The sequence below is a fragment of the Bos grunniens genome, chromosome 19, assembly GCF_055505025.1.
Source record: "Bos grunniens cultivar Pamir isolate PY7600 chromosome 19, Bosgru_T2T1.0, whole genome shotgun sequence".
NCBI classification, from domain to species: Eukaryota; Metazoa; Chordata; class Mammalia; order Artiodactyla; family Bovidae; genus Bos; species Bos grunniens.
The window spans coordinates 29,611,337-29,638,680 of record NC_141183.1 but is presented as its reverse complement, the minus strand read 5'-3'; the positions used below and the strand labels follow the sequence as shown (position 1 = coordinate 29,638,680).

The 27,344-nt window shown below is 42.7% G+C and overlaps 1 protein-coding gene across 27 annotated transcripts in view; it reads left to right on the top strand.

The window, feature by feature from the left end:
* Positions 1–379: 379 nt before the first annotated feature.
* ULK2 (unc-51 like autophagy activating kinase 2) overlaps positions 380–27,344 on the top strand; it is a 59,343-nt gene continuing 32,378 nt past the window's right edge. For 4 of the 27 annotated variants that reach the window (XR_015147826.1, XM_086358587.1, XM_086358584.1 and 1 more), the window contains exons 1-12: positions 734–962; positions 1,854–1,946; positions 3,240–3,281; positions 8,148–8,180; positions 8,590–8,626; positions 14,277–14,450; positions 15,530–15,603; positions 17,215–17,316; positions 18,273–18,331; positions 20,202–20,284; positions 21,996–22,043; positions 22,382–22,470. Coding sequence is in view for 15 of the 27 variants with exons in the window: in XM_086358587.1 (XP_086214713.1) it covers positions 873–962; positions 1,854–1,946; positions 3,240–3,281; positions 8,148–8,180; positions 8,590–8,626; positions 14,277–14,450; positions 15,530–15,603; positions 17,215–17,316; positions 18,273–18,331; positions 20,202–20,284; positions 21,996–22,043; positions 22,382–22,470 (924 nt within the window). In the remaining 12 variants the exon portion in view is untranslated. Of the gene's footprint in view, positions 963–1,239; positions 1,947–3,239; positions 3,282–8,147; positions 8,181–8,589; positions 8,627–9,807; positions 9,888–14,276; positions 14,451–15,529; positions 15,604–17,214; positions 17,317–18,272; positions 18,332–20,201; positions 20,285–21,995; positions 22,044–22,353; positions 22,471–27,344 lie in introns of those variants that run through there. The other 23 variants (XM_086358612.1, XM_086358606.1, XM_086358603.1 and 20 more) reach the window with 16 other exon arrangements.

Sequence of the window (27,344 nt, the reverse complement as noted above, 5' to 3'; positions counted from 1 at the left end):
GTTCCTCACAGAAGCCAAGTGGCCGCAGAAGGTGCAGGATCCCTGACCTACACACCCATGAGGGTAAATGCAAAAGGGTGGGGGCTTGGCGGCGAGGCCTCTGGCTTCGCAGGGCGCGGAAAGGCCTGGATACAAGAGATGCTCCTTTGCCCTCATCGCATCAGTGGGGTCCACACTGCACAGGGATGCCCCCGTCCCTCCTGCCGCCCCTTCCCGGAAGCCCGCCTCCCCGCGGGTCTAGCCCTGGGAGCCGCCGGTTCGCGCGCTTCTTCCCGCCTCCAACGGCAGCTGGGCACTCATTTTCCCGGCGGAGGTAGCGCGTCCGCCGCGCCGCGCACTGCGGCATTCAAGATGCGCTGACGTCGCGGAGGGCCGGCAGTCGGCGCGGAGCGGCCGGCGCGCGCGTGCGGGCCCTTCGCTGGTTAGGCTGGCGAGGGCACAAGGCCGGGCCCGCGAAGGGCGGCGGCCGGGCGGAGCCGCACCCTCGGAGAGGCCAACGCGCAGACGGGCGGGGATGGGGGGCGCCGGGGCCCGCACCTCTCCCCGGCGCTCGCGCGGCCCCGGGAGTGCTCAGTGACGACGACGGCGCCGCCCCTGTTCGGCAGCGCCGAGTCCGCTTCCTCAGGGAGCCCGCTTCGTCAGGGAGTCAGCGGCCGGCGGCGGCCGGCATGAGGAGCGGCCGGGGCCGGGCCAGGCCTCGCTGACCCCGGCCCTGCGCGGCGCTTCCCGGTTTTTGCCCGGCCTCTCGGCATGAGCGCCCGCCCAGGCCCGGGGCCGCGGCTGCCCCAGCTCGGCGGCCGGCGGGCGCGCTCGGGGCCGGCGGGCCCGCGGTGCTGATCGCCGCCCGCCCGCGCCGACCCCGGGGCGCGGCCATGGAGGTGGTGGGCGACTTCGAGTACAGCAAGCGGGACCTCGTGGGACACGGGGCCTTCGCCGTGGTCTTCCGGGGGCGGCACCGCCAGGTGAGCCCCGCCTCAGGCGGGGCTGCGGCGGCTGTGAGGCTGCGGCCGGGGTGGCGCGGGGCCGGTCCGGTCGCGCTCGGACCCTCCCCGGTGGCGGAGAATTGCAGACCTAGCGGAAAATGGACAGGTGGCCCGCGAGCCCCGGGCTTCCCCAACTCAGTGTCGCGTTTCCCCGCGCGGAGCCCCGACCGCCCACCCACCTTCGTTCCTGGGCTGGGCGGACGGCCGGCCGTGGGGTGAGGCGGGGAGACCCAAATCGACCCGAGAGCGGGCTCAGCTTTTTTTTTTTTTTTCTTTTTAAGCTTATGCTGTTTTGAAAACAGGCTCCCAGCAGGTTTTAGAATCTAAAGAATTCGGAAAGGCACCTCAGGAGTGGAAATAATCCTAAGAGAGTTTGAGCCAAGGGGCAGGTCTGAAGAGGGCTGGCTGGCCTGGTTGCTCAGCCTGTAAAGTAGTAAATACAATATTACCGAGTTTTCCTTTATCGTGAGAATAACTTAAAACTCAAGAAAGAAAGAAAAAAAAAAAAACCACCACGAATCGTTTAATCCTGCCTAGCTGTCAAATCCTATTTTCGGTTAACTGTTAACCATCTCCCAGCTTATCCTCCATAACTTTTAAGTCGTTGTAGATAAAGTGTGTCCTTTTTTTTTTCCATTTATTGCTAGTTACTACGGAGGCTTCATATTTATTTTTACTGGCTGTCTTGTGGGACGTTAGCTTGCTACACCTTTGTAAAATCATTTTCTTGTTAGAAATTTGGGTTCTATTTTCTCCTGGTGCTATTACATGAATTTGCTAAAAACATCTTTATGCTTATAGATTCTTTTTTGTTTCTCTTCAGTTGTTTCTGTGGAATAATTTTCAGGAGTAATTGTTTTTCCTTTCCAGAAAACTGATTGGGAGGTAGCCATTAAAAGTATTAATAAAAAGAACCTGTCAAAATCACAAATACTGCTTGGGAAGGAAATTAAAATCTTAAAGGTATGTTTCTTTATGGGGTATTTCATACTAGATACACTAGAGTAAAACTTAAATGAACACAAGATGACATCCTTTCCAGTTTGGGTAGTTGACCCCAAGTTTGAGAATGTTCACCTGTTGCTCTCATTTTTGCATGCTCAGTTTTTTGAAACATTGAGTACTTGCAAGCTGTTTTTAAGAATAGATGCTTGCGGCTCTTGGTCAGTGCTTAGAGGGATTAGATGAAAACTGATTTTAGCTTCTCATCATTCCTTTCCCTTAGTTATTGCGTTGTCCTTTGAGAAGAGGCAGGCATCTCTTGGAGGTTTCCCTCGTGGCTCAGATGGTAAAGAGTCTGCCTCCTGTGCAGGAGACCCAGGTTCAATCCCTGGGTGGGGAAGATCCCCTGGAGGAGGTCATGGCAATCCACTCCTGTATTCTTGCCTGGAGAATCCCATGGACAGAGAAGCCTGGCTGGCTACAGTCCATGGGGTTGCATGGAGTCGGATATAACTGAGTGACTACCACTACACACAGGCCTCTCATGCATTATTTCTCTCTTTTTCTGTTGATTCCTTTCTTGTTAAATATTTTTTGGAGAACTGGGGGCAGTTGTAATCTATTTTCCTTATAAATTGAGCAAAGTTATTTTCCTTGGAAGTTGTCTTTTTAGATCACTCATAAGCAGAATTATCCAAGTGGGATGCTTTGAGGGGGGAAAGGAGTCCATGGTCAAATAAATGTGGAAAGTCATGTTTACTTAATACTTCTTGGAGAGTCACAAAGCCCTTGATTCATTATAAAGAAATTCGAAAAAAATATGCAGTGAAGAAATAGGTTTAGGTGTGTTTAATCCCAAAGTAATATAAACATGGAACCTTCATCTAACGTTCATCAGAACTGCTGTTCTGTGGACAGCTCTTGGGTAAGAATTATAGCTTGTTGAATTATATTTTGTTTTCTTTTAGGCAAATAATGCTTTCTAAAAGCAGTTTGGAATTTTAGGCCTTTCTTGTTAGAAATTATGTATTAAATCTAAAAGACTAGCAGTAAAATATGTGGTCATACTGACCTTTTATTTTGTAAATGAGAATAAATTAGGACAGTGAAAAAATGTTTGCCCCAAGTAGTTTGATCAGGCACATTTCTTGTTATTCTTAATTAGACTGAATTGTTTTAACTAGTAACAAAAGTGTAGTATACTAGAAATAGTATAAATGGATATAAATGTGTGTATATACTTAATTTTATTTGCATATTGAAAAATTACAATTCTTAAATACAAATATTTTGAATTCTCAATTTTCTTAACAGGAACTTCAGCATGAAAACATTGTAGCACTCTATGATGTTCAGGTACCTTATTTTGGATTTTCAAAGAAATATATGTATGTTTGTTAATAAAGAACTTAATAGAAATTTTTTCCATTTCATACAAATTTAAATGTCATCATAGAAATAGAAAAATTGCTTTTTTCTTGTTGAAAAGATATATAGCTGGAGTTGTGTGTTTATTAAGAATTTGTATAAAATAGTATAGGGCAAAAGGATAAAATAATGTGCTGCATAAGTAAACTTACTGATAAATGATAATATGCTACAGTAGTGTTGTTTTAGGTCAAGTAGAGAAATATTGACGTGAGATCTGGCATTTCTGTGATGAATGTAGAAAGGACTATTTTGGGCTATTGAAAAACCAACTAGAGCTTTTTTTCTTATTGCAGAAGCAATGTTTGCTAATAGTGGTGATATTAGGCGATAACATGGCATGATAACAAGGAAACTGCAGATTCATCACCTGGATTTGTTCATGTTGATTGCGTACAGTAGAGTCATATTATTTTTGGAGGTGGGAAGGCTGGATTCTGAAGTTACATTCTAAGGCAACATTTCTGTATAGTCAAAATCACCCTTGGAAATCCTTTTCAAAAGCCCAGGTTTAGAGAAAATTCCTGCTTATTGGGTGGAGCACCAGAGCAAGTAGTTGGCTTGTATTTAGGGGCCATATTGTGTTTTAAAATCCTTGGATCCTAGAATCACCCTTGCTAGTGGTATTCACCTGATGGGAACTCCAGGAGTCTGATCCTGAGGGGCGGTGCGTTCAGCTTTTCCCTCCACTCCTTCCACAGCCAACCAGGTGCTTGATGCACATTACTCTGTTCTTTTGTTTTCTTAGTCTGGACAGTGGAATTCCAGGAAGTAAATGAGTGTGTTATGTGATTCTGCTATTTTATTTCTAGCTAAAACCATTTCCCTATACACTTACATTATTCAAATTCATTCATTTTGTGAGGTTCCATGCGGTGAGGTGCTGTGTGCCAGGCATTTGTAAAACAGGCCTTGCTCTCAGTGTGATTAATTTTAGTGGGCTCTTCTGTATGTCCTTTAAAAAATAGTTATTTTTTATGTAGTCATATCATACAGCAAAGTATTTATTTAACTCTACCCAAGTTGTAAGATGTTTAGATTTTTCCCATTACAAAAAAATGCTCCAAGGATAATACATAACTTCTGAAGATACCTGATTATGTCTTGTGAGTTCAGTTTCTAGAATTGGAATTATTGGGACAAGTAGAACGATCAGGTTTAAAGTTTTTGATGTCAGTGTGTGATCTCCAAAAATACAACAGATTCCATATACAGAACATGTATACTCTGTGGGTATATTTTATTACCTATTTAAATAGATACAATTCATTCCTTCATTTGAGAAATTCAAAGCAGCCTAGAAAAGGGAAAAACAGTTAAAGTCAAAACTAATCTGATGTCACAATCCCTATTGAAATGCTGGTTCTCCTCAGAGCTGTTTGTGTAGTTGTCTGAGTTTCTGTAGATAGAGGGCACCACGAGGTACAAGTCAGTGCCTCGTGTAAAAATTGGTAAGTAATATTAACTCTTCTTTGCCTGTCTCTTGAGAGGTACAGAAAACGCTATCAAGTTCAGAGTTGATTTTGCTTTCAGGGTGGAGAGTGTAGTTAGATTTTTGTCTGTCGAAATGAATATTTTAAAGTACTGGCTTTGGCTGCAGAATGAGATATCATTAGAGAGAACATGTTCCAGAAACCAGAACTGTGAAACAATTGGAAATATCAAGGTGACTGCTGAGAAATGTTTACTGTTTTGTGCATTGTGTACTCCTGGAATTAATTTATAAAAATAGACTTCAGAACTCTTGGTCAGATGAATATAATCTTGACGCTTGGCTGTTGAGTAGACAGAGTTTAGATTTGCTCGCTGGATTCTGATTGGGGTACAGGGTGTGGGGTGCAGAGGCGGGTGCAGTCATTTTATCCACTGGAGACGAGCACCATTCACACTGGCCGCCACTTGTGGAGGTCTACCTCAGACTTATGTGCACTTTGATGAACTGAGAACTTTTGACATTGTAGTCCTCAGGTTTCACTTTAGATGACACTTAAACACATTTTCCCTAATTACAAAAGTAATATATGCTAACAGTTTGAATGGGGCTTCCCTAGTGGCTCAGCTGGTAAAGAATCTGCCTGCAATTCAGGATACCTGAGTTCTAGCCCTGGGTTGGGAAGATCCGGTATTCTAGCATGGAGAATTCCATGGACTGTGTAGTCTATGGGGTTGCAAACAGTTGGACATGACTGAGCGACTTTTACTCACTCACTCACTCACTCACAGTTTAAATATTCCAGCATTATCAAAATGAATAAATTAGAAAAGATATGGCACTTCCCAGGGATAACCACTGTTTGTTATATTTGTTTTAGAGTTTTCTAAACACATATATGAATCTATAGTCATGTAATACAGTGGGAGGAGGCTGGGCTGGGCATAGGCAGGTCAGCTTCCCACGCAGATGCAGCCTCTGTGAGGACCCGACAGGAAAGACAAGAGTGAGGACCTGGAAGAAGGGATGTGGCAGGAGTGCTGGGAGTGGAGGGAGTGCTGGGTGATGTAGGGGACGGTGGAGGGCTCACACGGGATGGATCGCTAGTCCAAGGATGGTGCAAAGCCGTTCGGAGGGTGATATCATGACTGCTTTTGAAAGATACATATCTTTGAGTATTTTGGGCATGAGGTAAGTATTGTCAGCTGGGAATACTTCCCTGCATGAATGTCAATGGTCTGGAAACATCTACCTCTTGTTAATTTTTAGTGTAGTGAAAAAGAGATTCGTTCAATACATGATGCTGGCAAACTGAGACATCTGTCCTCATCATTTTTCCAGAATAATTTTCAGTGACTCAAAAGCTTAAATATATAAAATAAGCAGTAATGATCTTAGAATAATATTTATATGACTATATGTAATCTAAGAGCTAGAAGGGTATTTTATTTATTTTTATTTTTGGCTGTGCTGGGTCTTCATTGCAGTACGCGGGCTTCTCACTGCGGTGGCTTCTCTTGTTGCTGAGCACAGGCTCAGTAGTTGTGGTGCAAGGGTTCAGTTGCTCAGCAGCACATGGGATCCTTCCAGACCAGAGATCAAACCTGTGTCCCCCGCATTGGCAGGAGGACTGCCAACCACTGGACTACCAGGAAAGTCCCTAGAAAGGTATTTTAAGTCAAGATAAACTCAGAAGCGATAAAAGTAGGGACATAAAAGTTTTGAAAGACTTATTTTATGTCAGATGATACAGCCATAAATGGGTGAAATTTTCATAAACAAGTAGAGAAAGGTAAATTAAGGTGAAAGATGTCACTTCTCACCTTTCCTATTGGCAAAAGTAGTAAGTGCAGTAATTCTTACTGGTGTGATTGAGGAGGAGATGTGTCACTGGTACAAATGTCAGGCTTTGGATATGATTTTTGGAGTGTGTGACGACACTTTGCCTCCACCCTGAGGAAGAGTCTGGGCATTACAGTCCAAGTACTCCCAGTAATGCAGGTCAGCGTGTGTTCCTTATCTGCATGGGTCCTGCAGGGGCTCCTGTTTCTGTGCGTGAAAGACAAACCCCGCTATCCCCGGTCTCCCCTTCTCTGCATGTTGCTGCTTCTGTTTTGTCTACTTGGGCCTCCTGTGGTTCTTGGCCACTTCCCCCTTTTCCTCATGCCGAGGGCCTCCTTCCTGCAGGGAGATTATATGTGCAGGTGGATCGCCGTGTCTGTTGTCTGCGTAGGTACACCTCAACCTTCCTTATGTCTTCACTCAAACGGTATGTTTTCAGGAAGCTTTCTTTAGCCACCCTAAATGGAATTGCAGTCCCCTCCCAACCCTGTTTCTCCTCCTTCCCCAAAGCACCTATCATCATCTCCAGGCTCTGTGTACTTAATGCTTTTGTTTGTTGACTTGCTCCTGACCCTCCCTTCTTAGAATTTAAGATTGGGGAGAAAAGGATATTCTACTCTGCTGTCTTACTGCTGTACCCTCGGGGCCTGGACCAGTGTCCTGTTTATAGTAGGGAGTTAAAAAGTCTGTCATTGAGGAGTATCTGCCAAGGATGTTAGAGCTGCACATCCTTGACTAAACAACCCAGAATCCTGGACATCTATCCGAGGGCCATAAAAGCCTGAGAACTAGAATGTATGTCCAAGAAACAATACAGCTTTGCTTATAATGGCCCAGACTGGAAACAAGTGATGTTCCTTGGTAGGAAACAGCTTAAATGGTGATATAGTCACACAATGACATATGACAGTTAGGAAAAAGACTTGTGCATATGCATTTGACTTGGATGGATTTCTTTGGTATATTATTGAGTAAGGAAAGCAAGGTTCAGACATTTATATGTGATATCCCGTTTTTTCAAAGTAAAGTGTGTTTGTGTGTGTGTTTAGCTTCTGATTATATGAGTAGGAGAAGGGTATGGGGTTACATACCAGACGTAAATATTGGCCAGCTGTTGAGGTGAAGATAATCAAGCAAAAAGGTGGAAATGTATTATATTACAGTTAAGAATCCCAGCAAGTACATTCTTCCTTCAGGTGTGTGTGGGCCGGTAGGACAAAGCATCCCAGACCATGTGTTTCAGAATCGAGACTGCACATTTAGTGTTGCTCTTCCTTTAGTTCTTTGCATGAATAGACTTGAACTTCTTGATGACTACATTAGCCATTTAGTGTCATTGAAGCTGAGATGCTTATGTCAGTGTTTAGGGGATTTTAAATTTCACTTACTAATGGATTTTGTGATTTCATTTTACTTCTTTAAAATGAATACATATACTATTTTATTAACAATCATTATTTTAAAATTTTTGCTTACTTTTTTCTCTAATCTAGACCATGTATAATATGTTTACTTTTCAGGAATTACCCAACTCTGTCTTTCTGGTGATGGAGGTAGGTAGTATCCAGGTTTCTTTTTAATTTTTTTCTTTTGATTAATGCATACCTTAAAATTGACAGGTTATTTGAAATTTGAATTAATAAAGTTTCAGTGATTTAGATTCTATTTTATAAGGAATATAAAATTTTAAATTGTTGATTCTATGATTCTTATAATTTGTTTGGGACTGGATTTATAATATTACAAATGTATTTTTAATTAAAATTAACTGATAGGATTTCCATGGTGATCCAGTGGTTAAGACTCCAAGCTTCCAATGCAGGGGATGTGGGTTCGATCCCTGGTCAGGGAACTGAGATACTATATGCCATGTAGCCAAATTAAAAAAAAGAAAGCTGATAATGAATTGAAATAATCTTGAATCAGTGTCTTATTTTAATTACTTTTTGTTTTGTATATCAGTATTGCAATGGTGGAGACCTGGCAGATTATTTGCAAGGTAATTTTTTGACTTTGTCAGTGGTCAGTATAGTACTATAGTGTGTTTAATCTTCATTTACTTCTGAAATATGCTACCCTTGTTTTCTGTACGTGTATAGAAACATCCAATAAATATTTGTATATGTTTAATTGTGGTTGCTTTGCTGCCTGACTGTTGTGTGTTGTGGTTTTACTCCTTTGCTTGTATATAAGTACTTGTTTATGTGTGCCTTTCTCTGACAGTTTGAGAGGTGAGGTTTCTCACCATCAGAGAAAAACCAACAAAATTTCTCTTCAAAGGATTCTAGTTGGGGGCTGGCAGTGAACCTTTAGTCTCTTTCATCTCCTTAAAAAAAAAAATAGTGGGAGAATATGTCCTAGGATGTGTTTATTAACATGAATGTTGCTTGTAAATTTTAAAAGATGTCGTAAGGGATTCAGGGTAACCTTGACATTATTTTGTGGCATAGAGGTAAGGTTTTAGTACTAGATGTTGCTTGAAATTCCATATATAAAGTGTGTTCGTGTTCAGATCAAATTGTGTCCCTCCAAAGTACTTTTTAAAGGACATTAGATGAAGTCAGCACCTACTTGTTCACCCTTGAAAGTATATGGGAAATAGGCAAAACAAATGAATAAAAAAGTAGTAAAAGGTTCATCTCTCAGCCTAAAACTGCTGCTGCTAAGTCGCTTCAGTCGTGTCCGACTCTGTGCGACCCCATGGACTGCAGCCCACCAGGCTCCCCCGTCCCTGGGATTCTCCAGGCAAGAACATTGGAGTGGGTTGCCATTTCCTTCTCCAGTGCATGAAAGTGGAAAGTGAAAGTGAAGTTGCTCAGTCATGTCTGACTCTTAGCAACCCCATGGACTGCAGCCCACCAGGCTCCTCCATCCATGGGATTTTCCGGGCAACAGTACTGAAGTGGGGTGCCATTGCCTTCTCCCAGCCTAAAACTAAGTCATGGCAATTGATCGTAAAAGCACTAAGACATCAGTAGATACACTCAGAAAGGGTGTGGGCAGTTTACAGGAGAGAAGCAGTGTATTTTAAATGTTCAGGTAAACAAGGAACAATAAAAAATGAGATTTTAAAATCTTTAAAATATAAAATATTGCTGAGATTTCGAAAGCCATGTAGAAATAATATATAGAACACAAGTATTTCTCCTCCTCCCCATAGTTAAAGAAATTCTAAATACAGTTGAAGCTCCTGAGGGCCCTTCTGTAGTCCTACTCCAGTCCCTCCCACTGAGAGACCACCATTATTCTGAACTCAGGAGGTTAGTCCATGTGTGTTTTTTGTATTTTTCCTGCTGCTGCTGCTGCTGCTAAGTCGCTTCAGTCATGTCCGACTCTGTGCGACCCCATAGACGGCAGCCCACGAGGCTCCCCCATCCCTGGAATTCTCCAGGCAAGAACACTGGAGTGGGTTGCCATTTCCTTCTCCAACGCGTGAAAGTGAAGTTGCTCAGTCGTGTCTGACTCTTCGAGACCCCCTGGACTGCAACCCACCAGGCTCCTCCGCCCATGGGATTTTCCAGGCAAGAGTACTGGAGTGGGTTGCCATTGCCTTCTCTGGTATTTTTCCTGAGATTCTCTCAGATTATGTCAGTTTGGTAAAAAGGTTTTTCAAAAAGTCATTTGCTAGTAGATAAAATTCAGAGATGGGCATTTTTTTCTCTATTGGAGGAGAGGAGTTAGAGCTAGAAAACACCTTGCTTCTACCTTCTGTTAACCTCTGAATCTTGAGATCCTTGACTTCTTATCGATCCAGGTAAAAGCCCCTTTCCCCGGGGTCAAGCTGAGGGGCACTTAGCTATTTCACTTCCTTGTCGGAATATCAGTGTTCTTTTCTAACAGAAAGCCTGTGGGCTGACACAGGTGCTGATGCTGCTGTAGCAGGTTTGTTAGCTTCCTCAACAATCTATATGTGATGTTGAACTCTGCTTTGGATGTTCTGGAGCAGTAGTGTTAGATCAGGAGAGCAGGGAATGAAGAGCTTACCTGAATGTTGGGGTCAAGACAGGCAGGCTGGTTTGCAGTAGTTCCTTTGTTATGTCACTTAATTGCTGGTCATACTTAATGGTCATACTTAACCTCTCCCCGTCTGCCACTTGAAGAGATGTGTCGAATAACTTAGGTACTCAAGGCATTGTCTAGAGCTGTACTGTCCACTACAGTAGCCACTGACCACATGGGGCTGTTGAGCTATTGAAAGGTATGCTGTGATATGCAACACACATTGCATTTTGAAAGAAAGAGTGATTATATCAAGATTTTTAATGTTGATTATAGGCTGAAATGATATTTTGGAAGTACTAGGTTAAATAGATATTATTTCACCAGTTTCTTTTCATGTTTGAAAATGTGGCTACTAGGAGATGTTAAGGTATGTATAAGGCTCACATTATGTTTCTGTTGGGGAGCATTGATCAAGAAGATCTGTCAGAGGTCTGGAGGGCATAATGCCATTAAATCACAAGACACCCATTTAGTCCTTGTATTTGCTTTGATAAAGTGCCTTTCACATCTTCAAAAGATAAAAAACAAATTCTTTTGATTGCAAGTTAAAATAAGGGAAGTTGGAAAGTAATTGGTAAGTTGTACTTTAACATTATTTTTAGCAGATAGCTTCAGTTTGGCAGCCACGGCTGAGCCTGCCCTGTCAGGGCCAACTGCTCAGGAGTTCATCCGTCTGAGAGTTTTCATGTTGGCTGTGCCTTTAAAATGTTAAGCTTTTACCAAGAGAATTTCAGTTTGTGGGATTGTGTTGAGAGTAGGCATTCCGTGTTCATAGAAATACGTGAATTTCTACTGTAGTTTGTGCCCAGAAACAGCCTAAATGAGATCATTAATTTTTCTGCACAGAAACAGTGTTAGAATTTGGTCTCTGAATCAGATAAACTTGCATGTATCATGGGGCAAAGATACAAGTTCTAAGCAGCTGCAGTCATTGACAGTAGCAAAAGTTTTCTAAGCCCTAAAATGAAAATGTAAATGAATGAGATGGAAAAAGCCGTACCATCCATTTTTATTGCTTCAGTGTAATTTAAAATGTTACAGCAGTAAAGCTCCAGTTGTTGATTTGCTGCTGCTGCTGCTAAGTCGTTTCATTTGTGTCTGACTCTGTGAGGCCCCATAGACAGCAGTCCACCAGGCTCCCCCGTCCCTGGGATCCTCCAGGCAAGAACACTGGAATGGGTTGCCATTTCCTTCTCTAAGGCATGAAGGTGAAAAGTGAAAGTGAAGTCACTCAGTCGTGTCCAACTCTGTGGGACTCCATGGACTGCAGCCCACCAGGCTCCTCCATCCATGGGATTTTCCAGGCAAGAGTACTGGAGTGGGGTGCCATCGCCTTCTCCGCCAGTTGTTGCTTTGACCCTCCCACTAATGTGCTGTCATCGTTGCGTTCATCTGCAAGGGAAGTGTCAGTAGAGCTGGGAGAACCGGGAGAACGTACTCCAGAGTTTAACAGTGTTCATTCATCTCTAGGGAGGGGAGCAAGGAAGCTTTCACTTTTTGTATGTTTTAATGCATTTGGATTTTTCTTTTTAATAGTGAGCATCAGGGAAAGAACCCCAAGGAATTTTTAAAAGCAGATGAAAATAGCCCTCACAGAAAAAAGTATTTGGTAATTTTTAAACCATGGGGATTTAGTTCATTTGAAGATACTCAGTTCAGTCGCTCAGTCGTGTCTGACTTTTTGTGACCCCATGGACTGCAGCACACCAGGCCTCCCTGTCCATCACCAACTCCTGGAGTTTACTCAAACTCATGTCCATTGAGTTGGTGATGCCATCCAACCATCTCATCCTCTGTTGTCCCCTTCTCCTCCCGCCTTCAATCTTTCCCAGCATCAGGGTCTTTTCAAATGAGTCAGTTCTTCGCATCAGATGGCCAAAGTATTGGAGTTTCAGCTTCAGCATCAGTCCTTCCAAGGAATATTCAGGACTGATTTCCTTTAGGATGAACTAGTTGGATCTCCTTGCAGTCCAAGGGACTTTCAAGAGTCTTTTCCAACACCATAGTTCAAAAGCATCAATTCTTTGGTGCTCAGCTTTCTTTATAGTCCAACTCTCAAATGCATACATGACTACTGGAAAAACCATAGCTTTGACTAGATGGACCTTTGTTGGCAAAGTAATGTCTCTGCTTTTGAATATGCTGTCTAGGTTGGTTATAACTTTTCTTCCAAGGAGCAAGCATCTTTTAATTCCATGGCTGCAGTCACCATCTTTGGTGATTTTGGAGCCCCCCAAAATTAAGTCTGTCACTGTTTCCACTGTTGAAGATATTAAGGACAAAATGTCACTCATTAAAATGATTTTAAAAGTAATATTTCACTTGTTCAGTGTATTAGTGTTATTTCTGTCTTTCCTAGTTTTAAGTGCATAAGAGAAGGTTATAAAGAACATGTTCTAGAGTTGTATGGGCAGAAGTATGTTCACAGAGACTCTAAAATGGGGTCGACCTAGGGATTGAACCTGGGTCTCCTGCATTGCAGGCAGATTCTTTACCATCTGAGCCAAAGAAGTCAAAATGGGGGCCCGGATATTAAATACCTAATGTAGATTGAAGGAATTGGACTTTTGACTTTTAGATCCACTGTTATAAAATACACATTTGTGTACTGACTACCTTGTTTCCCTGGTGGCTCAGATGGTAAAGAATCTGCCTGCAGTGCAGGAGACCCAGGTTTGATCCCTGGGTCGGGAAGATCCTCTGGAGAAGAAAATGGCAACCCACTCCAGTATTCTTGCCTGGAGAATTCCTTGGACAGAGGAGCCTGGTGGGCCACGATCCAGGGGGTCACAAGAGTTGGTCCGACTGACACTTTGCACTTTCACTTTACCTTTGAGTACTTATTACATGCCAGGTGTTTTCCTTAAGTCTTTATGATTAAACGTGCTGTCTTGTTTGAATGTTGCAACAGCCCCACATGGTTAGTCTGTTTTCAGTTTTCTGTAGAGGAGTTGGCACAGAGGGGTCAACTTCCATGACTGTGCAGTGAATATTAGTAAGTGGAAGAACTGGGATTTGAACAAAGGCAGCCTGACTCCACATCCAGCCATGCTCTGGTGTGCATGTGTGGGCGTGGCTGTTTGCTGGATAGCGATGACTCTCCAGTCGTGTCCCCACCACCTCTTGGTAGCAGTGAAGACGCAGCTTCTTACAGGTGTCTTTGGTTAGGAGAGGTGCCTCTGGGAGGTGAAAAGGAGACAGGTGTGGGCCTCGGCCCCCTGACAGGTCCAGTTGGAGGTAATGCCTTAGTCTCGCCAGCCAAGCATATCACGTGTTTTTAATTTGTACTCAGGTAGTGTTTGGGGTTAAATATGGACATTTATCCCAAGTACTTGATGTGAAGGGGACTTATTTTTGGCTTGTGGAGGAAACTCGCATTTGCTAAGCATCTGTTGTCATGCTCATTCTTCCCAGTAAAAGTGGGAAAAGAAAACCATAAAGGATCGCTGATGAGAATAGAAGATATAAACATAAATCAGTTCTCTTTACAATAAGTTGATTAAAATTTTTGAGATATTTGATACCTCTTCATAGACTTAAATTGTTAGAGTAAAAACAATGAGAAAAAGTGAATTCCCATTCCTTACTCCCACAGATGAGACTTGGTTTTGTAGGCTTAAGTGTTTATGGAATGCCTTTTCTCCCAGCTAAGGGCACGCTCAGCGAGGACACCATCAGAGTGTTTCTGCATCAGATCGCAGCTGCCATGCGCATCCTGCACAGCAAGGGCATCATCCACAGGGACCTCAAGCCCCAGAACATCCTGCTGTCCTACGCCAGTCGCAAGAAGTCCAGTGTCAGTGGTATTCGTATCAAAATAGGTATGTGGCTATGTTGTTTCACTCAAAGAACACTTTTGAGACTCAATATTCTTAGGTAATTTTAGTTCAGTGAGAATGATGAATTTTGTTGAGACACTTTTGAGATTTTTGTTCTGTTCACTGAAGTCCATTTGGATGTGGGAATGCTTTACATTGTTGGCAGCAGGTGCTAAATTTCAGAAAGGGCTGATGGGCCTGCACCAGGGCTCCGAGTAGGAATCTCAGCAGGAGATGCTTCTCTTCATCAGATGGAAGCTAACACACTGCGTTGCTGGCAGCAAATTAATACCCTGATTCTTTACAGCTCATGGGATTTTAACCTAAGGGATCTGAGAGACCATTTAGTTCAGGCTTCTTATTTGGAAGGTTTTTTTTTTTTTAGCTCACTCAAGGCAGACATGGCTCAGATGGTAAAGAATCTACCTGCAGTGTGGGAGACCTGGGTTCGGTCCCTGGGTGGCGAAGATCCCCTGGTGAAGGAAATGGCTACCCACTCCAGTATTCTTGCTTGGAGAATCCCATGGATAAAGGAGCCTGGCGGGCTGTACAGTCTATGGGGTCACTAAGAGTTGGACACGACTGAGAGACTAACACTTTAGCACTCTCAGGATTATTTGAAGCACTTGGTAATGCTAGATTTTTTTTTAAAGCTGTTCTCATGGTTGTTGGAAAAACAATTTTTTACCAGTATTTTAAGAAATGTCTGTTATTATATAGGTTACATCTGGTATCTGGAGGAGGATGAAAACAGCTGAAACTCTGTACCTGGTGTTGATATTTTAATGAGAGCTTTATTAATGAATCATTTACTATTATTGGCATTTTCTCTTGCAAAGCGAGGAACTCCCTTCTGGGTTACAAAACTGGCAGAGCAGCGACCTGTGCCATTGGTGGCTACTACCATTATTTAACTTGTTGAAAGTGAGGTGGCCACTTCTTTCTTTGGTGGACAGTCTAAGTCAATAAGCTTTAGTTTCTCATAGTTCTTTTGTGCCTGCTTGTAACTTAAAGAATCATGGTCTGTGTTAAGTGTGGGCAAAGGTATCATTTGACTTTCTCCCTTTTATTTTGTGAAACAGCTGATTTTGGTTTTGCTCGTTACTTGCATAGTAACATGATGGCTGCCACACTATGTGGGTCCCCAATGTACATGGTGAGTGTTTGCATCCTTTGTGTTTACAGCAGGAAGCATTGGGATTTAAGTATAAAGCTTGTTTCCAACTAAGATGTGATTTTTATCATAGTCTGAGTTTTTAGTATTTACAAATGTTAATTATATTACTGAAATGCTGTAATACACACGTCTTTCGCTTTAGCCTAGTGGACTATAAAAGTCATCTTTGCCCATTGGCATTTATTTTTTTAACATGATTAGTTATGGTAGAAATCTTCTATTAGATTAAATTAGAAATAAAAATTGATGAAGTATGGTCATGCTATACATGATGTGTAATTTTAGGAATACTTAAAAAAATCTTTTGGGGCATATCTTCACCTATAGGTTGTAGTCATCCTTTGCATGTTGTCTCTTTTGACAGGATCCCTATACTATAGAAATGTTTCCCATTCATGTCACATGTAACAGCTGAAAAATCTTACTTTTCTTCTTTATCCTCTCCTGTGGTTACTGTCAGGTCTAATAGGGTAAGGCTGTGACACTTCTGAACTAATGTGAGGTGGTAAGCCTGGAAACACCTTGATTCTGGAGCTTCAGAATCCTGTGAAGTAAATGAACCTAATTCAGTTTGAATTTAAAATAGGTTTATGTTCAGTTAGGGTTTCTTCTAATGTAAAATCAACTTTGAGATCAAGGGAACTAGTACTCAAAGTTCAAAAAAATTTTGTGTTAGGTTTACTTTTTCTTGATCATAACCTTACTGCTTATATAGTAAATCTTATAATTTAATATAATTAAATGCTACTTTGCACTTCTCGAGTGTGAAATCAGTTCAGTTTTGAACTTACAGCCTTGAGGATAGAGAGAGTACTTGGGCTGATTATTAAAGGAAGTTGACCCAGTAAGAAGTTTACTAGGAACAATAAATAAAAATGTTATGCCTAGAAAATAAAATGTCATTGTCATTCAGTGTATTTAGCATTTCCAGTCAATGCTTGCCTTGATTGATGGTAGTTTTAGAAAGCAACATCTAATGAGAGGGGAGAAAACAGCTGTAACGAAGTATCAGAGACTTTTTGTTTGCTTTTAAGACTGTTTTTATTATGTTTTGCCTAATAGATTTTCTGCTATTTTAGAGTTTTAAGTGGCGGAAATAGGACTAATGTAGCAAACATTTGTGTGCCTACCATCCGCATTGGACAGTTAACATTTTACCGTGTTCACCTTGGTCTTCTTTTAGAGGAAATGATATATTTCGAAAGTGGTTCATGTACCTTCTGTAACCCGCCCTTCTCACTCTCCTACTCTCCCATCCCAGAAGTAACCCTGGTCCTGGGATTGGGGTGTACTCTTTGTTACTATTTTAATGCTCTTTGTGTATTTTATGTGTCCATAGTATTATATAGAAATATTTTCTTTCTGCAACCTGCTGCTTTTCCTCCAGTGTTGTTTTTGGGACTTGCCAGTAAACCTTAGTGTAAGAATGTGGGTCTATATTGGTTGCAGTATCATTTGATTAGGGCAGTATCACAGTGTGTTGTTTTTATTGTTGTAGTTTTGTTAGGAGTGTGATCTTCTCCAGTTAACACATGCAGGTCAATTATGTAACTGACATTATGCACGTCTCTTGAATTGCTTTCTCCCCAGGCTCCTGAGGTTATCATGTCTCAACATTATGATGCCAAGGCCGACTTGTGGAGCATCGGGACAGTGATATATCAGTGCCTCGTTGGAAAGCCACCTTTTCAGGTACCGTGACTCTTTTCAGGTATACTTAGTTCGAGGCTCTTTTCATTTTGCAGTTGCCTTTGACTTATAAAATGGGGAATGCGGTTGGCCCTTGAACAGTGTAGGGGTTAATACTAGGTAATACTACGTTCTCCAGCTCAGGCTTACAACCCTGTGGGAAATAGGTGTGAATGGTGATATTAGCGCTTCCTGCTTAGCCTGGATTTGGGGTCTGGGAATCCGTGTGAGGGCGGGGGCAGGTCTGGGAAAATGGGTAACAGCTCTCCTCCTGCCTCTCCTGGAGGAGAGGTCATTGTTTAGGTTTTACACAATTTATCTTAGGTAGGTCTGCCTCTCCCTTAACATTCTGTCAGAAAGAGCTCTTCTAGCATATGATCACAATGATTCTTCTTGAGTTCATATTGGCCAGTTACAGAGACAGTTTTTTAAATTTGAGAACTAAAACAGAGAGAAATAATTTGCCCAAGATGGCATTAAAAGTCAGTGACACAGCAGGTTGAACACTTGATTTCCTAGCCTGGTTCAAAGGCAGAGGCAACTTCAGTAATTCAGCAGCTCTTACAGGGAGGCTGCTGTGTTGTGTTCTGGAGAGGCTGGAAAGGAGCACTTTCTTAGTTCTCTGGCTTGACTCCCTTGAAGGTACGTTGCACCTGACTTCACACAGCACACCTGTTGGATGGGCCATGTAACCTCCAGAGTAGTCACTCTTCTGAGCCTCAGGCCTCTCTGAGAATCTGACCTCAGAAAAATACATTATGCCCAGATGTGCAGAATCTGTACAGTGTCAGAGGTGTTAGAAGTTCCTTGTGCCCATCGATGGCTCCCTCAGGAGTCCATGGCTTTCAAATTCAGTCTCTATTCTATTGCAAGAATATGAGCATCCATCATGTAATTTGGAGTTTTTGCACTTGGTTTTTTAGGAAATTAAACCATTTTCTTCTTCTTTTTTTTAACAGGCTAATAGTCCTCAAGACCTAAGGATGTTTTATGAAAAAAACAGGAACTTAATGCCTAGGTATGTGTCTTGATTACACTGGGTTTTACTTTGTCAATACTGTGTTATTTATCTGAATTCTGTGTGTTTTATGTATGTTTTTCCATTATTGCATCTTTTTTCCAGTTAGCAGTAAAGAGAGCATTCATTTTAACAGGAAATTAGAAAGCTACTAGAGCATCATGCATGCCCATGTGCTGTGCCATTTTCTTTCTTTTTAAAATGTTAAGTTTATTCAGAATAAAAACCTATAGAAGTTATGTGTGTTTTTTTGAGAGAAGGGAGGGAAATGCAAACAGAATAGATGGGTGTAAAGCAGAAAGTGGCTGGGCTTCCCCTGCTCTTACGGAGAACAAGAGTTTGCTGTGTACCTTTTGAAATTTTTTTTCTTTAGAAATATTTTTGGTGTGAGTTCTCTTTACATGTTTGACTGCTTATTTATGTGTATATATTCTGTTGTTCAGTTGCTAAGTTGTATCTGACTGTTTGTGACTCCATGGACTGCAGTATACCAGGCTTCCCTGTCCTCCCCTATCATCCGGAGTTTGCTCAAATTCATGTCCATTGACTTGGTGATACTATCTAACCATTTCATCCTCTGCCACCTTCTTCTGCTTTTGCCTTCAGTCTTTCCCAGCATCAGGGTCTTTTCCAATAAGTTGGGTCTTCACATCAGGTGGCCAAAGTATTTGAGCTTTAGCTTAACATCAGTCCTTCCAATGAATATTCAAGGTTGATTTCCTTTAAGATTAACTGGTTTGATCTTGCTGCTGTCCAAGGGAGTCTCAGGAGTCTTCTCCAGCACCACAATTCAAAAGCATCAATTCTTCAGTGCTCAGACTTTTTTATGGTACAACTCTCACATTCGTACCATGACTACTGGAAAAACCATAGCTTTGATCATACAGAATTTTGTTGGCAAAATGATACCTTTACTCTTTAATAGGCTGTCCGGGTTTGTCATAGCTTTTTTCCCAAGGAGCAAGTGTCTTTTAATTTCATGGCTGCAGTGAAATTTAATGCACTGTCCATGGTGATTTTGGAGCCCAAGAAAATAAAGTCTGCTACTGTTTTCCACTTTTTCCCCTTCTATTTGCCATGAAGTGAAGCCATGAACTTAATTTTTTGAATGTTGAGTTTCAAGTCAGCTTTTTCACTCTCCTCTTTCACCTTCATCAAGAGGCTGTTTAGTTCCTCTTCACTTTCTGCCATTAGAGTGATGTCATCTGCATATTGATAGCTTTACCGACAATCTTAATTCCAGCTTGTGATTCATCCAGCCCAGCATTTCGTGTGATGTTCTCTGTGTATTAGTTAAATAAGGAAGGTGATGATATACAACCTTGTCGTATTCCTTTCCCAATTTTGAACCAGTCTTTTGTTCCATGTCTGGTTCTTACTGGTGCTTCTGCACACATATAGTTCAGTACAAGTTACTTTGCAAATTGTTCTGTGGCTATTTTTAACTTATGTATAGCATTTGTTTGCAGACATTTGTATTTATTTAAGCTCTACCCTTTTCCAGGCAGAATTGGAGGTTGCTCTTTGTTTAACAGAGAACTCTGTAGCAACTCTCGGTGCCAGGTTGAAGTTGTGTTAAAACTCAAGGTGGCTGTGCTTCTGAGAGGCTTTGTCCTGCAGATGTTCTGACAAAGGCAGTAAGAATCTCAAGACAAGAGTCTTCCCAGACTGATGCTGCTTCTCAGAGGCAGCTGCTTAGTGGGTTGTTTCTCTTTTAAGGAATGAGGCTTTATCATGGTTGTCTTGGTATAAAATGTGGTATTTGTGAAACTGCATATACATTTTCATTTACCATAATGAAAGCAAAAGTTGTGTAGTTAATGTATATAAACTCACCACTTTAGTGTTTTTTTTTTCCCCTCCCCTGCAGCATTCCCAGAGAAACATCACCTTATTTGGCTAATCTTCTTTTGGGTTTGCTTCAGAGAAACCAAAAAGATAGAATGGACTTTGGTAAGTAATATTTTCAAATTTTGTATCTGGTTTCTAATTTTGTGTATTTTGAAAAGTTTTTTTTTTCTTAATTTATGTTTTATTGAAGTATTGTTGATATACGGTGTTTTTTAGTATCTGATGTACAGCCAAGTGATTCTCTTATACACACATATATATTCTTTTTCATTATGGTTTATCACAGGTTGTTGAATATATTTCCCTGTTATACAGTAGGACCTTATTGTTTATCCATTCTATATATAGTAGTTCACATCTGCTAATCCCCAACTCCCAGTCCCTCCTTACCCTCCTTTCTCCTCTTGGCAACCACATGAAAAACTATTTTTTTAAGATACTGTAGAGGTTTCAGAGGAAAATGAAATTCATTTTTACTTTTCTTTCTATCTCTGTGTTTTTCCTTTTTACATATTTTGTAAATGTATGGAAAGAATAACAAATATTTAATACAATCAATAATTTACAAACTATTATCCTGTATGTCATTTCATTATTGGCCCATTTTTCTCATGGTTACTGGGCAATGTCCATTTAATTTCTTTCTTTTAAAGATAGAAATATTTACCAATTGCATGATCTAAAGTTTAATTTCAGTTTTTATAGAAGTTTCAGAAAAGATATATCCAGATTATTTCATCTTACTCCCTATACAGAAATTGTTAGAACTACTTTCTACTGAGGCCATGAACTGAGTGCTTCAGAGAGTAAGGTCATTTAGACTAAATCTGAGTTAATCTCACTCCTGATCTTGTATTAATCCGGCAAATTTCCATGCTGTGCTATTCTCCTTGTCCACTCTGTGCTATTTAGTAGCACATAATTTGGAGACCTAATGATAAATGAGATGGTCTTTGTGGGCTTTTAAAGAAATAATGAAATAAATTATACATACAGGAAAAGAGAGTAAAATAATAAACTTTCATGTACTTACCTACCTATTTATCTTTATCTAATTAGCAGGCTTACTGTGTAGGTTTTATCCTTGGTGAATAGCTGAAGGAACTAAATCAAATTAATAGCTTTTTTAAAAACGTGAAACCAGCTGTAGGAATACTTCTTCTGGGATAGAAGGATGGAATTTACAAATGAGCTGCCTAAGACTTCTTGTCAGGACAGTTGACAGCCGTAGTTCACATGTGCTTAACGAGGGCCTGGCTGCGGTTCTGTGTTGTCGTCTACTTGAAGACAGCCATGCAAGAGGACAGATCCACTTTAGTCATCTTGGTGGTACTGTGTTAGTAATGGGCATTTGGAGAATTCACAGCCATTACTTTTAAATTTTCATTGATTGAGAACTACTTACAATTTGATGATTTTTATAGATGATTTACAAAAATAACATGCTGTTACATTGAAAGGAAATTGTGTTTGTATAAAGAAGGTAATAATAATTACGAGCTTCCTTGGTGGCTCAGTGGTAAAGAATCTGCCTGCTAATATGGGAGACCTGCGTTCTATACCTGGGTTGGGAAGATCCCCTGGAGAAGGAAATGGCAATCCACCCCAGTGTTCTTGCCTGAGAAATCTCATGGAAAGAGGAGCCTGGCGGGGTCTATGGGGTTGCAAAAGAGAGTTGGACATGACTTAGCAACTAAACAACAGTAATAATTATATATGATTTCAAGGGTACTATGTTGACTACATTGACAAGATCAACCTGTCTGCCAAAATCAACGTCAGTTTAAAGGTTGCATTCTCATTTTCATTACAGAAGCATTTTTCAGCCATCCTTTCCTTGAGCAAGTTCCAGCAAAAAAATGTGAGTACCCACTTTTTACATTTTTACTAAACAAGTAAATGCAACCATAAGGAAAAATTAGTATTTGATATCACGAAATTAATCTTTTATGTGCTTCTCAAGATTTCATTGGGCTTTTCTTAAATACCTATAGTTGTGTTTATTTAGTTACAGTTCTGTTTTTCCTTCTACATCCAAGTTGAAATAGTTCAGTAATTGCTGTGTTGTTAGTGTCATCCATGGGAGTATGTGGATGTGAATTTCTGGTCAACATGAAGCTGTGGCAGTTGTGGGTTTTTTAGTGGACGACTCACATAATTACACTCAGTAGCCTCTCTTCCCCTGGTGTTTCTCCCCAGCCTGCCCAGTCCCGGTGCCCATGTATGCCGGCTCTGCCTCTGGAGGCTCCTACGGCAGCTCTCCGTCCTGTCGTTTCGTGTCTCCACCAGTAAGTCCTGGGGTTCTTAGAAGTGACTGTAGGGTCTGTGCTAGTGCATCTGCTCACAGACAGAGCTGCAGATATGTTATGGGTGTTCTCTTTATGTATGGAGTTCCCTAGCGCGGCTGAGGCCTGAGCAGGGAGACTTGTTGCTGAAGATCCCAGTTTGGAATCTGCCCCTACCTAGATGTGCACACTTCAGCAGAACACAGTACCTCTCAGGGCTGCCTTCCTCTGAACCAGGAACACAGTGCTCTCACCTTTTCATGCTCAGTAAGGTTGGGAAGGGTTTCACTGTGACAGGTAGATAGGTAGCTTTGTATTTATTTTATGAACGTCATAAACATCAGTCTGGAGAGTTAGTGCACACAGAACTCCAGTGGTAGAGGAGTGCCCTTTGGGCCTGAGACCCTGTCATCATGGCAACAGGCCCTGTGAGCTGCTCCCCTGCAGCTCCCTCCCTCCAGACTCAGTGCTTCTTCCTGGTCCTGAGAACGCCTTCCTCCTGCTTTGCTCCTCCAGGTCTTTCCCTCTTCTGTGCTTTCCTGGACTTTCCCCCACATCTCTCTTGCTATCTGAGAGAGTTGTGACCTTGAAACTTTTCACAAGTCAAAGTCCAGAGGCCATTGTGTCAGCCTCTATGGGCATTTTTCAGATTGGCTTGCAGACACGCATTTCTTGACTTCTGCTGGCAGTGGGGCTGGGGAGCTGCACAGGAAGCTGGCTGGGGGTTAGCAGCCTGCTGCTCAAGAGTCTGGGCTTGGATATGTCCACATTCGTGACTCACCATGTTGCCTGCGACAGGTGACTCAGTCTCTTTGAGTCTGAGTAAAGTGAGCATAAGTTACATGCTTCATGGCATTTTTAAGGATAAAGAGGAAAAGCACTGACCGCACTGCTCGGCACATGGTAATACTCAGGCAGTGGGAGGTGCTGTTATTCCTGTTTTCCAGGGAGACCCTATGGCCCCTGGTGAAGGCAGAGGCTGGAGCAGCCTATGGCACATGACTGAGCCCTAACACTGACAAAGCCCTTCTGCACAGCCTGCCAACTCAGACCAAATAGAAAGGCAGAGGGCTAAGAAGACTTACGTTATATTCCCGTGGATTTAAAGACTAAGAGGGAAAAAAAGTGTAGTATATTTCCTGTTTCAGTCTGGAATAAAGAAAAACACTGAATATGGAATGAGTGGGAAGAGTTTGAGGAAGTGCACTGTCAGGGAGAGACTGCAGACTGTGTCTGGCCCTGCCCCTTGCCCCTGTAACCTGCTGGGAAGGTCAGCTCCTCATCTGTAACATAGGCCTGGTTACCCTCTGGTTGCAGGGTGGGTGGCAGTATGTGGTGGGTACATGATGACTGTAGCTGCCGTGATGGAGCATGTACGTGATGCAAGGTGACAAGCGGTGTGGAGAGCACAGTGTGTGCTGGAGAGGGGAGGGCAGGGGAGGACCTGGGTATGGGGAGGCCTCTGGGGTGGCTGGACAACCATGGGAGGAGACAGAGAAGGGGTCACCAGGGGAATGCAAGTGGGAAAGTGCTTTGACAGGACAACACATGTTGGGTTTTTTGTTGGATGAGACGTGTTGAAAGGGAGAGCAAAAGAGGAGTGCTTGGGCTGCTGGAAGAGCATACCATTGCTCATAGGAGCAGGGAGAGGATGTGGCGGGCAGGGGAGGCGTAGTTATTATAGATGCTCAGAACTTTGTATGTGCTTGCCAAGTCGCTTCAGTCATGTCTGACTTTTTGCAGCCCTATGGACTGTAGCCTGCCAGGCTCTTCTGTCCATGGGATTCTCCAGGCAAGGATGCTGGAGTGGGTTACCATGCCTTCCTCCAGGGATCTTCCTGACCCAGGGGTTGAGTCTCTTATGTCTCCTACATTGAACCCATGGATTGAGTTTCTTATGTCTCCTGCATTAGCAGGTGGGTTCTTTACCACTAGCACTACCTGGGAATCCCCAGAACTTTGGTGGAAAAACCTTTTTTAGAAGGCCTTTATGAAGAGCTCATGCTTGAAGTGAAAATAACATATCTGGAAATAAAAGGAGAGCAGGAATGTTTCTGTATAATTTCCAATTAGAGATTAGAAAGTGGAGTGATCTGATAGGCCTTGCGTCAACATAATCTGCAACAGTGAGGTGACATCCTGCTTGCGCTCCTTCCCTCCTGGGGCTGGGCTAGACTCCTGTACTGAGGGGGATGCAGGCAGGCATGCCTGTGTGACAGTCTGTTCTTTACATTCTCCCAAAATACCCAGCTGCTATTTTACTCCAGAGAAGTCTTTGAAAGGTAAAAAACAAAAACTGTGTAACAAAAAAATTCAAATAATTCTGTTAGATCTGATACTGGCTATAGGCTAAATGCTATGTAGATAATACCTCCTGAATATCTACTCTTTTAATTATACGTATTTAATGCCCACTTTGTGTGAAGTTTTGGTTGATACCAGTGACAGGGCAGGTCCCTTTGTTGAGCAGCTCTGGGTTTGGTTGTGTGGAGGAGAGGCCGGTGGAGCAGCCTGTGGGAGGTAGATGGCTCCTCTTGTTGCCTGTGGGACTGGGGATGAGACCATGAAATCAGACTGAGAGCTTGCAGAGACCCTCGGCAGAGACATTGAGCTGAGTTTTGAATTTGTAAGAGTGGTAATGTAAGCAGAGGAATCCCCGTGGAACCATGACCTGTTGCAGCAGTCTGTAGCCCACTGTGGCCACGTACGTTTGTTAGAATTAAGTGAATTGCAGATTCAACTCGGTAGTCTCCCTGGCCACATGTCACATGTTCATAGCCAGCTATAACTGATGGCCACCGCCCTGTACAGAGCTGAACCCTCTGGCGTTGCAGGAAGCACTATGGGACAGGCTCCTCTCACGGCCCAGCCTGAGGGTACAGAGAACAAGGTGATGTGCTGGGGGCGGTGGAGCGAGTGGAGCCAGAGTGGGGCAGTCTGCATCCTGGCAGAATCTGGGCTACAAGCAGAGCAGGCTGTGTGCGCTGAGCCATTTGAGTGGCTTTCAGTGGAGGGTGACCTGATCCACTGTGTGTTTTAGCAAATAAATTCCTCTGTAAGCAGGTAGGTAATTGGATGGAAGATCAGAAGAGAGGCCTCTCTCCTAGAGCAAAGAGAACAGCCTGTGACCATTGCACTGTTTTTGGTTTGTTTTGGGGTTTGCTTTGTTTGTTTGTTTTTGAGAATGAGGGCCTGAACTAAGTCAGCAGTAGGAAAGGGGAGGACAAGGGGCCAGAAAGAGCAAGATGAGGAGTCTGCAGTGCTTAGAGATTGCTTGAATTTGGGACCTAAGGAAGAGGAAGGTCTCGGTGAGCCCTGAGTGATGTGAGTTGATGGAGCCACTTAGCGGGGGAGCACAAGGATGATGCACTGTGATGTGCAGGCCCAGGGGCAGGTCTGAGCCCGGGAGTCAGCTCTCTGCAGGGGTAGTTGGTGTAGGAAGGTGACAGTGGGCCCCAGGTGGGTATAAACTGTGAGGGTTGGAGGCCAGGGTGGCACTGGGGAAACTCATACTCCACCGGTCTCCTTAGAGGGGCACAAGAGACTGAGAAGTAGAAGGGGAAGCAGAGAGCAGGGTCCCTGAATGGAGGGCTGGGGGCCCAGTGTCTGGGAAGCAGAGTCCAGTACCTGAAGGAGTAGTGGAATCACTGGGAAGCTTAGTAAAGGCAGTTTCATTGGAGGGTTGAAGGCAGAAAGAGGCTTATGGTTAGTTAAGCGATACTTTTGGGGAAGGAAATGGCAACCCACTCCAGTACTTTTGCCTGGAAAATCCCATGGACAGAGGAGCCTGGTAGGCTACAGTCCATGGGGTCGCGAAGAGTCGGACACGACTGAGCGACTTCACTTTCACTTTTCACTTTCATGCATTGGAGAAAGAAATGGCAACCCACTCCAGTGTTCTTGCCTGGAGAATCCCGGGGACGGAGGAGCCTGGTGGGCTGCCATCTTTGGGGTCACACAGAGTCAGACACGACTGAAGTGACTTAGTGGTAGCAGCAGCAAGTGATACTTTGAAGGTGAGGAGTTTGAGTCAGTGAAAACTGAAATTTCAAGAAACATTGTTAAGTGAAGAAGGGAGATAAGATGGTAATTGAGAGAGTTATATTGATTTGAGATGTGAAGAAATTAAACATGTTTGTGTGCAGAGGGGAAAGCATAGGGGAGTTGAATAGGGTCCTTGAAGAGGGAAGAGATTTAGTGGAAGATGACCTTTGAACCCGAGAAGCATCTCTTCCACCAAGGTGGCTGTGGATGAAGGTAACTTTATAAATAGCAAAGGGAGACATTGAGAGAGTTCCTGCCTGGGGAGCAAGGGCACAGGGAAGAATTGGTGGAGTTAGGTGCTTAGAACCTGGCCCAGCTCACCTGTTCTCTCTTCTGAGTTTTGTTTGTTTATGTATGAAATGGATTTCAGAATAGGGCTGGAGTTAGATAATACATGGAGAGCTCTTAACAGGGCCCAGTGCCAAGCTCAATGCCAAGCCCGTGGTGAGTGCTCTGTAATGTTACTCCCTCCAGCTTCCACTCTGTTTATAACCTTGAAGCATAAGTGCTCTTCAAAAAGTGATAAGGAGAATTTATATCATGTGTATGTCACACACACACCCAGAGAAGTGATAAGGAGATTTGAGACTGGTTTCACTGTGCAGTGACAGTCAAAGGAATAGTAGCGGTTTAAAACTGGGCTTTACAGAGCATTTTGTCGTATTTTTCTTAAATAGAAACAAAGGTTAAACAGGGTAATGGGGACCTAACACAGTAAGTTATGAAGTTCATTGTTTTAGGAGACTGTTGTAGGATGAAGATATTCAATTAAGGTTGTGACTACTGTCCTTGAACTAGACAAGTGCCAGGAGGTATATAGCTACTTATGCCCG